An 11,399-nucleotide genomic window follows, 5' to 3' on the forward strand; every position below is an offset into this window, starting at 1 on the left:
ATCATCACATCCGCAACCAGGATGGCTGCGCCCGTAACGTCAAACTCAACGACTCATAGCAGATCTCCACAAACCAGTGGGTGACATCACACTTGCTCTGTCCACTGATTTTACAGTCAAAGGTCATGGCCTGTCTTTCTTTCTTTCTAGGTGTGCAGAGGCCTCGCCAAACAGACTGAGCTCAATGACTTCCTACTAGATGTGTCAAAGTAAGAGCTGCTGTTGGAACAGCTTACCTAACACTAAAAGAATACTAATGAAAACATGTTTAAAGTGTATTTACATCATGTTCTTATTTTAGTCTAAGTACAACAAAATTAAGATTTGGGCATGTGAGTTAGTATCTTTTTCTCATGTCAGGTCAAACATAAATAACCCCCTTTTTGCTCACACAATAGAAAGAATGACTGCATATTAGGCAAGTTAGCTTTCATGTCTTGAATGTGAACGTCATCAGAGCTTCCCATTTGTCAACATCTCAATGCGCCATTTCTTCTTTTCGCACAGAACATACTTTGATAACATTGTGGCAATAGATTCTCTACTTGAACATATTATGGTGAGTGTGATTTCTGCAAGTATGTGTTCATTCACATTGTCTTCAAGGCTACACATCTCTGGGAGTGTGTTATGTTATGTGTGTTAATAAGAGTAATAATGCTGCTGTGATACAGATACACACATGCTACAGGGGTACTGCTAATGTTTCTGACTTTACGTTTTATGGCATTACTAATACAGGATCATAATATATTATAATAGATACACAGACATACTAAATACATGTTAAGAATTGGCCTTAACCTAAAATAGGACGTTTTCCCAGCTTGCCATAGTTTAAACAAATGTAATCTGGGTGAACATGATTTCCCTGTTTTTCTACTAAAACCCGCCTCTTTGTTTGTATGTATGTTGTTGCCTTGTGACTTGCATTGTCATCTCAGGTCATTCAAGTCATCTGGTTCAAACTCTCAAATGAACTAGAATGACTTGTAGTTATACTGTGTGTTTTAAATTCTCTACATTTAATTGTCCCATCCAAAAAAAAACATTAAAACTGATTAAATTAAGTTGGAGGTACTTGATGTTACTAATCCATGTTTTTTTTTCAGTTCTTTTAAACCCTCAGTGGTGCTAATAAGATTCTGTCCCTGGTGTTGTTTTGCAGATATATGCAAAAAACCTGGTGAATGCGGACAGGTGCGCACTCTTCCAGGTAGATCACAACAACAAAGAACTGTACTCTGACCTGTTCGATATTGGAGAAGAGAAAGAAGGCAAACCTGTCTTTAGGAAAACCAAAGAAATTAGGTGTGTACGATTTACCCTTTTCTCTAACAGTGTGCTGAACTATAACATCTATTCTTTTTGATATACTGTACATAAGTTTCAGTTTTCTATGCATGCAAAACAATAAAAAAAATTATAGTTTATGTTGAAGGAGTAGAACAGTTGGAACTCATTTTCAAATGGGTTTTTTGTCTCCACACTGTCAAGTGTGTCCTTCCCGTAGAAGACATTGTTTACCATAGTGTATAAAGAATAAGGTCCTCTTGTAACACCGACAGCTCAGAAAAAAGGCTTCCACTGATAAAAAAGTCAATAGAAAAGCAGCAAAACATTGAACGATCTGCAGATTTTGTACTATTCCAATGGAACATCGTTTTTACCCTCTAAATAAATACAGTAAATCTACACACTATCTGTGCTGTGAATTGCATTGTTAAAGGTCTTGGCATAGATTTTTATATGATTGATTTTTTCATTATTGATTTTCATCCATCCACCCGGCACCGACAGACTGAGAAGACTTGAAGGGCAGTCCACAGAGCTAACTCTTGTCCTCTTCTCTCCTTTTTCCCTGTAGGTTTTCTATAGAGAAGGGAATAGCTGGCCAAGTGGCTCAGACAGGGGAAGTCTTAAATATCCCAGATGCCTATGCAGACCCCCGGTTCAACCGGTAAACTTCAACAAGCACTGCAACAAGCCGTTTTTATTTATCATTTTATATGATCATCAACAATCTAACTAACTGTCTTGAAGTTGTTCTATGATTTGTCCTGGACAATCTTTCTTCAGTTGACTTATTCTTTTTCTGTTTGGGATAAAAACACGGTAGTCATACTCCCTCTCATTATAGAGGTCTTTGGTGTACTTTGATCTCACTTATGTGATGAATGTCATATTATATTTTTGTTTGTCTTCCTTAACAGAGAGGTGGACCTCAAAACTGGCTACACCACGCGGAACATCCTGTGCATGCCCATTGTGAGCAGGGGGACCGTTATAGGTGTTGTACAGATGGTGAACAAGCTAAGCGGAAGTGCCTTCACTAAAACAGATGAGAACAACTTTAAGATGTTTGCTGTCTTTTGTGCTCTGGCCTTACACTGTGCAAATGTGAGTAAACTGAATTAGTCCTCAAATATTTAATTGACTAACTAATTTTCTCCAACAACAAAAACATGATCCATTCTCTTTACATCTGTCTGCACACACCTGCTCTTTATCTTTTGCAGTGTAGGTAGATTATATAATACTTCATGGCCATGAATACTTCATTCTTATTTTCATAGAACTGCACCTTTGACGTATTGCCCTCAATTCATACTGTAGCTGGAAGGCTTGTTGCAGCTGTTACTAGGCCGCGGGTTTCCCTATTTGTCAGAGAAGTCATTTCATTTTGCTCCAAGGTTGACAGAGACAGTGCCAGCTTCTATTTAAAATGTGCATTGCCCCAAAAATGTGAATAAAAGCTTATTTTTTGACAGTGATGATTATTCCTTAAATGAAACACCAGCCGTTTCATGAATAAACTCTGGAAAGCTGCGTTGTGTGGTCTGTCTGTCAAAGCCTCTCCTCTCTGTGGGGGCCTGACTCACCATCCTCTCGTGCGACAAACTTACGCAGGAGCAGCGTCACAAAGTTGGTTTTAAAATTGATGAGGCATGTTAATATTTTAAGACGAGAAGTCTGCATCCGTCCACTGACAGGATTTATGTTTAGCTGTAATTTATGCCCCGCGTCTCTAGGAAACTTGCTCGGGCCGGCTCCTGATTTATGCTGATTTATGGTGGAAGGTGTGAGGCTTGGCGTCTGTACCTGGGAACGGGGACAGGGATACAAACCAGATATGGACACACTTTTTGAAGACAGATAAAATATGATACAGGACTGTTGCGGACAACTTAACTTTCTCTGACCCTTTGGAAAATTCCAACAGTGATTCTTAAAGAATTCAACAAAGATATAAGATATTTTTACAGGTATTTATAGCGCTGGAGTTTTCAGTTTCCTCTCTCGATATTTTAAAGACTAATTCCTGTTCTGTGTGTCTCTGCAGATGTACCACAGGATCCGGCACTCTGAATGCATTTACAGAGTGACGATGGAAAAGCTGTCTTACCACAGCATCTGCACATCAGAAGAATGGAAGACCCTCACCCAGCTCAACCTCCCTGCACCCATTTATAAAGAGATCGAGATGTGAGTGCCCCTTCAGGTTCAGTTTGGGGTTGTTATCTCTGCTCTGCTGTGAGTGTGGTTGGTCTACAGCTATGTGTCTGTGAAAGTGACGATGACAGAGTCCAGAAGCTCTGTAAGGGAGGGGGGGGGGGGGGGGGGGGAGGCAGGAAGTGGTGGGTCTCTGGAGGACAGCCGTCAGTTTAACACACCCAGCTTCAGAAGTCCCCTTACCTGTCTCTCTGTACATGCTTATTTAGACTCCCCATCCATCTCTTTCTCCCTCCTCTAGGTTTCACTTTGACATCAGCCCCTTTGAGGAGATCTGGCCTGCTGTCTTTATCTACATGGTTCATAACTCCTGTGGAAAGACCAGGTGATGCGTAACTCGGCCATGACAATGTCAGCGTCAGCTCTTCATTAAAGCTCAGCTTGATTAATTGTTGTATTGTTGTTGTGTGTAGCTTTGAGCTGGAGAAGCTGTGTCGGTTCACCATGTCTGTACGGAAGAACTACCGGCGTGTGCCCTACCACAACTGGAAGCACGCAGTGACGGTGGCCCACTGTATGTACGTCATCCTACAGAAAACCTCTGGGATGTTCACAGAGCTAGAGGTTTGCTTCTTATTGAGTCTGGGTTTTACTGTTTCAAGACAAAAAAAAAAAAAAAAACAAGATGGGGTGGCGGTAGCTCAGTCCGTAGGGAGTTGGGTTGGGAACCAGAGGGTCGTTGGTTCAAGTCCCAGTACGGACCAAAGTACACAGTGTGGATGGTTTGTGCATGAATAGGCCCTGAGTGTGTGTGTATTTCAGGCCTGTGTGTAGTGATAACAAAACAGAATGTAAATTGTAATTTCTCCACTGGGGATCAATAAACAGTATAAATTGATATTAAGATCTGGGGGTTCTGATTTTAAGTTTTGTAATTGCCGTCATTCCACTCTGGTCTACAGAAGAAAGGTCTGTTGATCGCCTGCCTGTGCCATGATCTGGACCATCGGGGGTACAGTAACTCATACCTGCAGAAGTTTGACCATCCGCTGGCTGCTCTGTACTCCACCTCCACCATGGAGCAACACCACTTCTCTCAGACTGTCTCCATCCTACAGGTAGAGCTCAACTATGCAGAACTTAATGTACAATATATGTTATTCTTGTGAACGTAATATGTCTGGAACACCCTGAGGGAATTTTTTTTAATTTGGCACAAACATCCACTTGGACTTAAAGATGAACTCATTAGAATTTGGGGGTCATTGGTCAAAGGTCAATTTCACTGTGACCTCAATTAACACATTTGTGGCCATGAATCAAGAAGGAATATGCTGATTATGACAGCAGAACAAGAACTAGGCTTAAAATAGTTGAGTCAAATCTTTTTTATTTATACATCCCTATATCACAAATCAAAACTGTGCCTATAGAGGCTTCACAATCTGTAAATCCAACAACATCCTCTATCCTTAGACCCTCGTCTCAGATGAAGAACAACTCCCATTAATGAGCAAAATTGGACCCCAAGGTGCTTGCGTGAGTCCACCGTCTTAACTTCCTCTGTCTTTATGGCAGCCAGGACAGGGGGACTCCTGTTCCTCTGGTTGTCCACCACAAGTTCTTCACTTTTACTGATATTCAGCTTCAGGTGATTGTTGATGCAGCATGTGAGGAAGCTCTCTATCAGTCCTCTGTACTCCTCTGTAAAAATAGGCTTTGAGTAAAGATGGCATGTTTCTCAGTAGAAATTATTCACTGGAATACATTTCAATATAGTGAAAACTTCAATTTTGCCCAAAAAATACACTTAAAACCTTTTCTGGAATTCCTCCAATGTCTTCACTACATACATGTTACATGCGTCCGGACAGACATAGATGTAAACTGCAACTTGACTGGTTGGCGGAGATAGTCTTCACATTTATAAGTACATTTTTACTTTCTTCTAGTACTTTAATTACCGCATCATTTCTACAAAATCTAATCTTTACACACACACAAACACACACACTGTCAACCAAAGGTCTATTTATAGGATCATATGACTTAGTTCTGAGTGCCCTCTTCTGTAACATCCAGGATCTGCGTGAACCTGCAACGGCCTGAGATGACCGTGGATTACAACCTGTTCTAGCTGAGCAGAACGCCTCATAAGTGGAGCTTTTGCTTTTTTATTGATCTCTTTGTTTCTCATAGCTGGAAGGGCACAATATTTTCTCCAACCTGAATTCCAGCGAGTACGAGCAGGTGTTAGAGATCATCCGGAAGGCCATCATTGCCACAGACCTCGCCCTGTACTTTAACAACCACCAGCAGCTGACGGAGCTGCTGACCTTGAGTGTGCTGGACTTGAACAACCACTCACACAGGTCAGGTCACGACACGCACCAGTGCATAAGTCAGGTCAGGTTCACACCAGGTCTCATTGCATCACACGCAGACCTGGTGCACATACACGGCACACTGAGTTTCTGCTCATGGCTATAACGAGGCTTTGCTCCCCTCCAGGGACCGTGTGATTGGTCTGATGATGACAGCATGTGACCTGTGTTCTGTTACCAAGCAATGGCAAATCACACGACTCACAGCCAACGACATCTATGCTGAGTTCTGGGCTGAGGTACGATGGGATACTGCTGGAGTTTAAACAGTTTTATTTTTAGTTTAATTTAAAGCCGCCAGTATGACAGCTTTTAAACGGTAATGCTACTACACCAAGCTGTCAGACAATATCTAAAGTGCAAAATAGTGTTGTCTAGTGGTCAAAAGGTTTGCCACAGTGTGCAAAAAGAAAAGGAAATTTCTCTCTTTATTTCGTTCCACCACAGGGAGATGAGATGAAGAAGATTGGGTTGCAGCCAATCCCTATGTTGGACAGAGACAAAAAGGACGAAGTTCCCCAGGGCCAAGTAAGACCAGAACTTTTACTCATGTGTCTCTAACTGGGCTCACTCTCTAATTTACACACACACACACACTACAAAAAATTAGAAATGTCTGTATGTAAGTAGCCTCTACAGAATGCTATGTGTATATGTAATGTAATAAACTTTACATAGTAATAAATAATAAGGGTTAAAATTTTGTTATACAGCACAGTTGAACAAAGACTGTGCCTGCCAGGGTATCAGATCAGTTAATTACTACAGTAAATTATCAAAACATCCCAGACATTTAATTTTTATTTCATATTTCTTATTTTTTGGTCCGGTAAGGTACTTATGTATGTATGTATGTATGTCTGTGCTGACTGTCTATAATAATTAAAATTAATAATAATACATTTCTTTAAAAAAGAAATTTAAAAAACAAAATAAAAACTTCCCAGACAACTGAAAATCATGTGCTGCATTTCTGAATATTCCTTAATGTCATCATGACAGTCATTTGTTATACTGTTTGTGAACATGTTAATGCAAAGTTGCCTCTATTGGCTTAAATAATTTTGTTTGGTTTATGTTTTGTTTGTTTTTTAAGGTGGGATTCTACAATGCTGTCGCAGTTCCATGTTACACGACGCTGGCGGAGCTTTTCCCTCCATCCAGTCCTCTTCTAAGAGCCTGCAAGTAAGTCTTTGAAGCTGCACTTTTAAAGTAGAAGGAAAAGTCTTGTCCTTGGCTGGGTGCTTTGACTCAAAGCCAAGCAGGATTTTGAGGCGATAAGGAATGTATCTTGCGTATGTGTTTAGCAATAGAAGATTAAACAACTGTATGTAGGTTTTTTTTATTTACACTTCTTTTAGGTCTTGCATTTTGTTGTGCTGATCTCCCATCTGATTATGGCCAATAAATGCACTGACAACTTCTTGAAGTGCAACAAGTAGTGTGTGTTATGACCAGCAGCAATTGGCCAGACAAATAAAATGTAAAGGTTATAAGGAGTACTTGTGTGTATTGGTGTGCATCCCACTTTCAACTGAAAATACAAACACAACACGTGCTACTGCACTGCTGTTGGATTAAACAAACCTGTGCTAGAACTTGCTGGAAAGCATACTGTATTCAGTAAGACACATTTCAATGTAGAAGGCAGTGTACTAACAGGAAATGGTTGCTCTTCTATGGCGCACCAGTGTGTATGCACGTAACCTGCTGGTCTTTAAAAAGTTGTGACCTTGATCTGCGGGGAATGCAAACAAAGTGAGCAGTGTAATATATAAGCCCTAGGTGTACGTCAGCACCGGAGCCCTGGGTGGGCAACGAGCCTAGACACTGCGGAGCCCGGCTGCTTGTTGTGGGATCTGCCACAGACGTGTAAACTGTATCAGCCAGGCTAAGTGAAGGGAGGGGAACCACTTTCTGCACTTGTGTGTTGGGCTTATAGATTATAGTTTGGGGGGGTGGTTGACAACACAACATGATGGGGCAGCTACTGATACAGATGACTAATGAGATACACTGTTGCTGTGGAGACACATGGTTGACCATATGTTTATTTTTGAATCATTATTGATATTTATGTATTGAATACATAAATAAAGTTGGTACAAATCCATTATATTCAGTTGTTTAATAGAGTAACTGGGTTTGGTTTATTGCAGATTTTGTTTTGTTGTTGCAGTGTGTGGACATATTGATATTTTCTGAACCATAACTTGCTATTCTGATAATGTGCGGTTATTTCTGTCTTAATATCATTACTACGGTTATAAAATAAAGGCATAATTGTATCTATCTTTTTTCAAAAGTCTGTCTCTAACAACATTGTGTCCAAACAATTTTTCACATCAGATGCACACCCTAGTGGCAACAAAGTGTTATACTGCTGCTATAGTGTGCTAACTAGCTTGCCCCATCAGTAGCTACAGTACTATATTTCATTTTTTAACAAATACACATCTGAAAATAACATGACCAAAGCCATTATTACCCTAATATAATTAGCATTTAAAGTAAAATACCATTAGACAATTTCCTTCAGTGTGTTTTGTTTGAAATGTCTGTCATACATCATAATTTTGTCCTGTTGTTGATAAAGTTTTCAATGTCTTGGATTCATGCCGACGTGATTTTATACTCTGATTTCAGATGCTATGCATTTAATTTCTTGCTGCATAAAGACATCTTTATGCAGTAAGAAATTAAATGTTTGTGTTAGTGACACAGACCTGAGTCTGAATCTGATAGAGGATGTTTTGTGTGTGCAGGGAAAACCTGTGCCAGTGGGAGAAGATATCGCGGGGAGAAGTGCAGGACATAGTGCCCAACCGGCCTTGTGATTCAGGTCCTGTCAAGGTGGACAACTGACTACCAAAGGGGTTGCTGGCCCACAAAAGGAATACAACTAGAATCCTGCCACGGACCTGGACCTTTGTCGAGGGGAAAAAGAACCCACATCCTGTGTTAGCAGGAGACGGATCAGCTAAAGGCGACTTGACTTTGAAAACACACAGTTACCTCATTGGGTGACAGAGGTGTAAACACTGACAGTTTCACCCAGAGACTGACAGACAGTCGATGGGGAGGGACTTCAACCCGTCACTCTACATCCACTCAGCTTGGAATTTCATTGGGTAGAATGGACTTGTGCGTTTTTGTTGTTTTTATTTTGGCTGTGATGTTCTTTTTTTTCTTTTTTTTTATATGAGCTGATTCTTTTACGGTATTGTATTTGCAGAGGCCTTACTCTGAACCTTTTCACAGACTAGATATATGTGAAATCTTGTTGGTTCAGGCTTTTTTTCTTCTTTTTTTTTTTTTTTAAATGGTACTGTTTGCCTTCTGTGGTAGGTTTATCGTACGCGCACTACTCAGCAAGGTATTTCCAGAGACAGAAGGAATGTGTAGAGCAGATGTATGGTGTAATGCCACCTTATTGAGAAGGTGGATGTCGGAATGTTGTCGTAGTTTTTTATTAATTTCTGAGCAAAAATCCTTTGCAGTACTTGAATAAAGACATACAGCCTATTTTACGTGGAGAAATCGCCCCGTCAGCATATCCGACAAAACGTGGATGAACTGAGACGAGAGGAGTTCTAGATAATGTCGACGCTTGTGAACAATCACAAGAGAGTCACAATGTTTCTCCCTGAAATGGACCCTGAAGCGCTGCCCCTCCTGGTGTTTGGGAACCTGCTGCATAGTACATCTACTTTTTTTTTTTTTTGGATTATCAGGATCTGACCCCAGGCCAGCGCTAACAATAATGTGTGTAGGACAGAGTTCACAAGATGAAGACAATGCACAAATTGCATCAGTTTTAGTAAGCCTGCATTCTACTGAATCGTAACATTGGTCACACCACTATCACATCAGGAATTATTTTACACAACAATCTGATTTCTCCTCATTAATCAGTAATCATGTCTAGAACTATGAATAAAACGGTAAAGACGAACGTTTAAAAATAAGAGGATACTGCCCAAGTGTCCCAACGGATTTGAAAGATTTCTTCATTTGAAGTGACACAACAAACTTTTTACTTGTTGCCTAGCTGATTACTCTAGCACCCTGATTTATAACTCCTTGTTAAGACGTGCTGAATTATTAAGGTATCAATTGAATCAATAGTGAAGGGCGGGCTTAGTCGTCAACTATACAGTCTGTTTTTGACGTGTCCTTGCAGGTTAAAAGCTGTAGCGTAAAAACATGTATGACACAAGCAGCTCAACAGGAGTCTCAACAAATCGCCAGCTTCGCATTTTCCCGCTAGGTCAAACCTGTTAAATGCATCGTATGTCTATCTCTGGGATTCAAGAATGCTTGCTTGACTTTCTGCAGGTGTGTGACAAAAGTTCCCCTCATTTCCATGGCCTGTCAATGGAATCAAATACTCCTTTTTTACGCTCACTCTCATCATGCAAGGGGGGGGGGCGCATTTGGACTCTTTCAAAATGAGTTTCCACGATCTTCCAAAAGACAATTTTTATTGTCTGAAACTGTCATTCCAGTGGACGTTGTCCCTCCAAGACTGAAATTACCACTCAAATAATTTGTTCTACAACTTGTACTGTGGCCCCCGAATGGTGTGAATGTACATTTTGATGAATGTTTTGTTGATTGCAGATCCTCGGTGGTGGCATGTGGGTCAGTGTGCCATCAGTTTCCATGATGTGCTCTGTCGTTACTTTTCAGAATTGCTTCCAGTAAGCTTCAACCAAGAGGAGCAAAAATTAGCATGCACCTGAACGGAAGTTTTTATATAATTTTGCATATACGGTAATGGGTGTATACTGTGTGTAATCTAAGAATTAGTTTGTACAGACTGAGATGTATGCTCTGATGGCTCTAAACTGAATGGCGGTTGTGCACTTTCAGACTGTGTGTGTGTGTGTGTGTGTGTGTGTGTGTGTGTGTGTGTGTGTGTGTGTGTGTGTGTGTGTGTGTGTGTGTGTGTGTGTGTGTGAGAGAGAGAGAGAAAAAGATTTTGACTGTCTCTTTACCCACTCCAACCCCCCCCTGAGAACATGGTTAAGTCCATAACACTGCACTGTCCCTTCCACTTTTCAGCACCAGTTATACACCATTGTCTGCACTATGTTTAGCTTATGATCTTTATCATTATTATTATTGCTATTATTACTATTGTTATTTTCTTAATTAGAGTTAAATTTAAATTAACTTATATTTTTTATACAAAGAAAAATAATGTTGGCCTTTTTGTTTTGTACAAAGTAAACATTCAAATAAACAAAACGGTCTAGACATGTTACTGTTACCCAGAATAATTGCAGAATGTCTCAACTGTAAATGTAAGAGCAGTAGCCCAAATGACTTTTATTAAATACCTGAAAAATGCATCAATGTGCCAGATTATTTTTTATTTCCTGGTTGAATAATCATATATTATTATATTATTATTATTGATACTCTAGGGCTGCAAAGACAGTGTTGGGTGACATTGCATCACTCCTGATTGGTCAGCAGCATGTTATTGCACTTAATCTGGTCCATTTGTTTAATTATCACAGAGATGAAGGTCAATTCTTTACACATTTTTGTGAA

General features: G+C 40.2%; 1 protein-coding gene across 7 annotated transcripts in view; it reads left to right on the plus strand.

The window, feature by feature from the left end:
- Positions 1-11,192, plus strand: part of pde10a (phosphodiesterase 10A) — a 65,513-nt gene extending 54,321 nt beyond the window's left edge. For 3 of the 7 annotated variants that reach the window (XM_032541156.1, XM_032541157.1, XM_032541160.1), the window contains 14 exons: positions 151-209; positions 508-559; positions 1,169-1,311; positions 1,868-1,960; positions 2,214-2,400; positions 3,344-3,486; positions 3,755-3,838; positions 3,927-4,077; positions 4,416-4,571; positions 5,653-5,846; positions 5,965-6,076; positions 6,285-6,365; positions 6,934-7,022; positions 8,603-11,192. In XM_032541156.1, the coding sequence (XP_032397047.1) occupies positions 151-209; positions 508-559; positions 1,169-1,311; positions 1,868-1,960; positions 2,214-2,400; positions 3,344-3,486; positions 3,755-3,838; positions 3,927-4,077; positions 4,416-4,571; positions 5,653-5,846; positions 5,965-6,076; positions 6,285-6,365; positions 6,934-7,022; positions 8,603-8,702 (1,644 nt within the window). In that variant the 3' untranslated portion in view covers positions 8,703-11,192. The remainder of the gene's footprint in view (positions 1-150; positions 210-507; positions 560-1,168; positions 1,312-1,867; positions 1,961-2,213; positions 2,401-3,343; positions 3,487-3,754; positions 3,839-3,926; positions 4,078-4,415; positions 4,572-5,652; positions 5,847-5,964; positions 6,077-6,284; positions 6,366-6,933; positions 7,023-8,602) is intronic. The other 4 variants (XM_032541161.1, XM_032541163.1, XM_032541158.1 and 1 more) reach the window with 3 other exon arrangements.
- Positions 11,193-11,399: the final 207 nt, after the last annotated feature.

The sequence above is a fragment of the Etheostoma spectabile genome, chromosome 17 (genome assembly GCF_008692095.1).
Source record: "Etheostoma spectabile isolate EspeVRDwgs_2016 chromosome 17, UIUC_Espe_1.0, whole genome shotgun sequence".
NCBI lineage: Eukaryota > Metazoa > Chordata > Actinopteri > Perciformes > Percidae > Etheostoma > Etheostoma spectabile.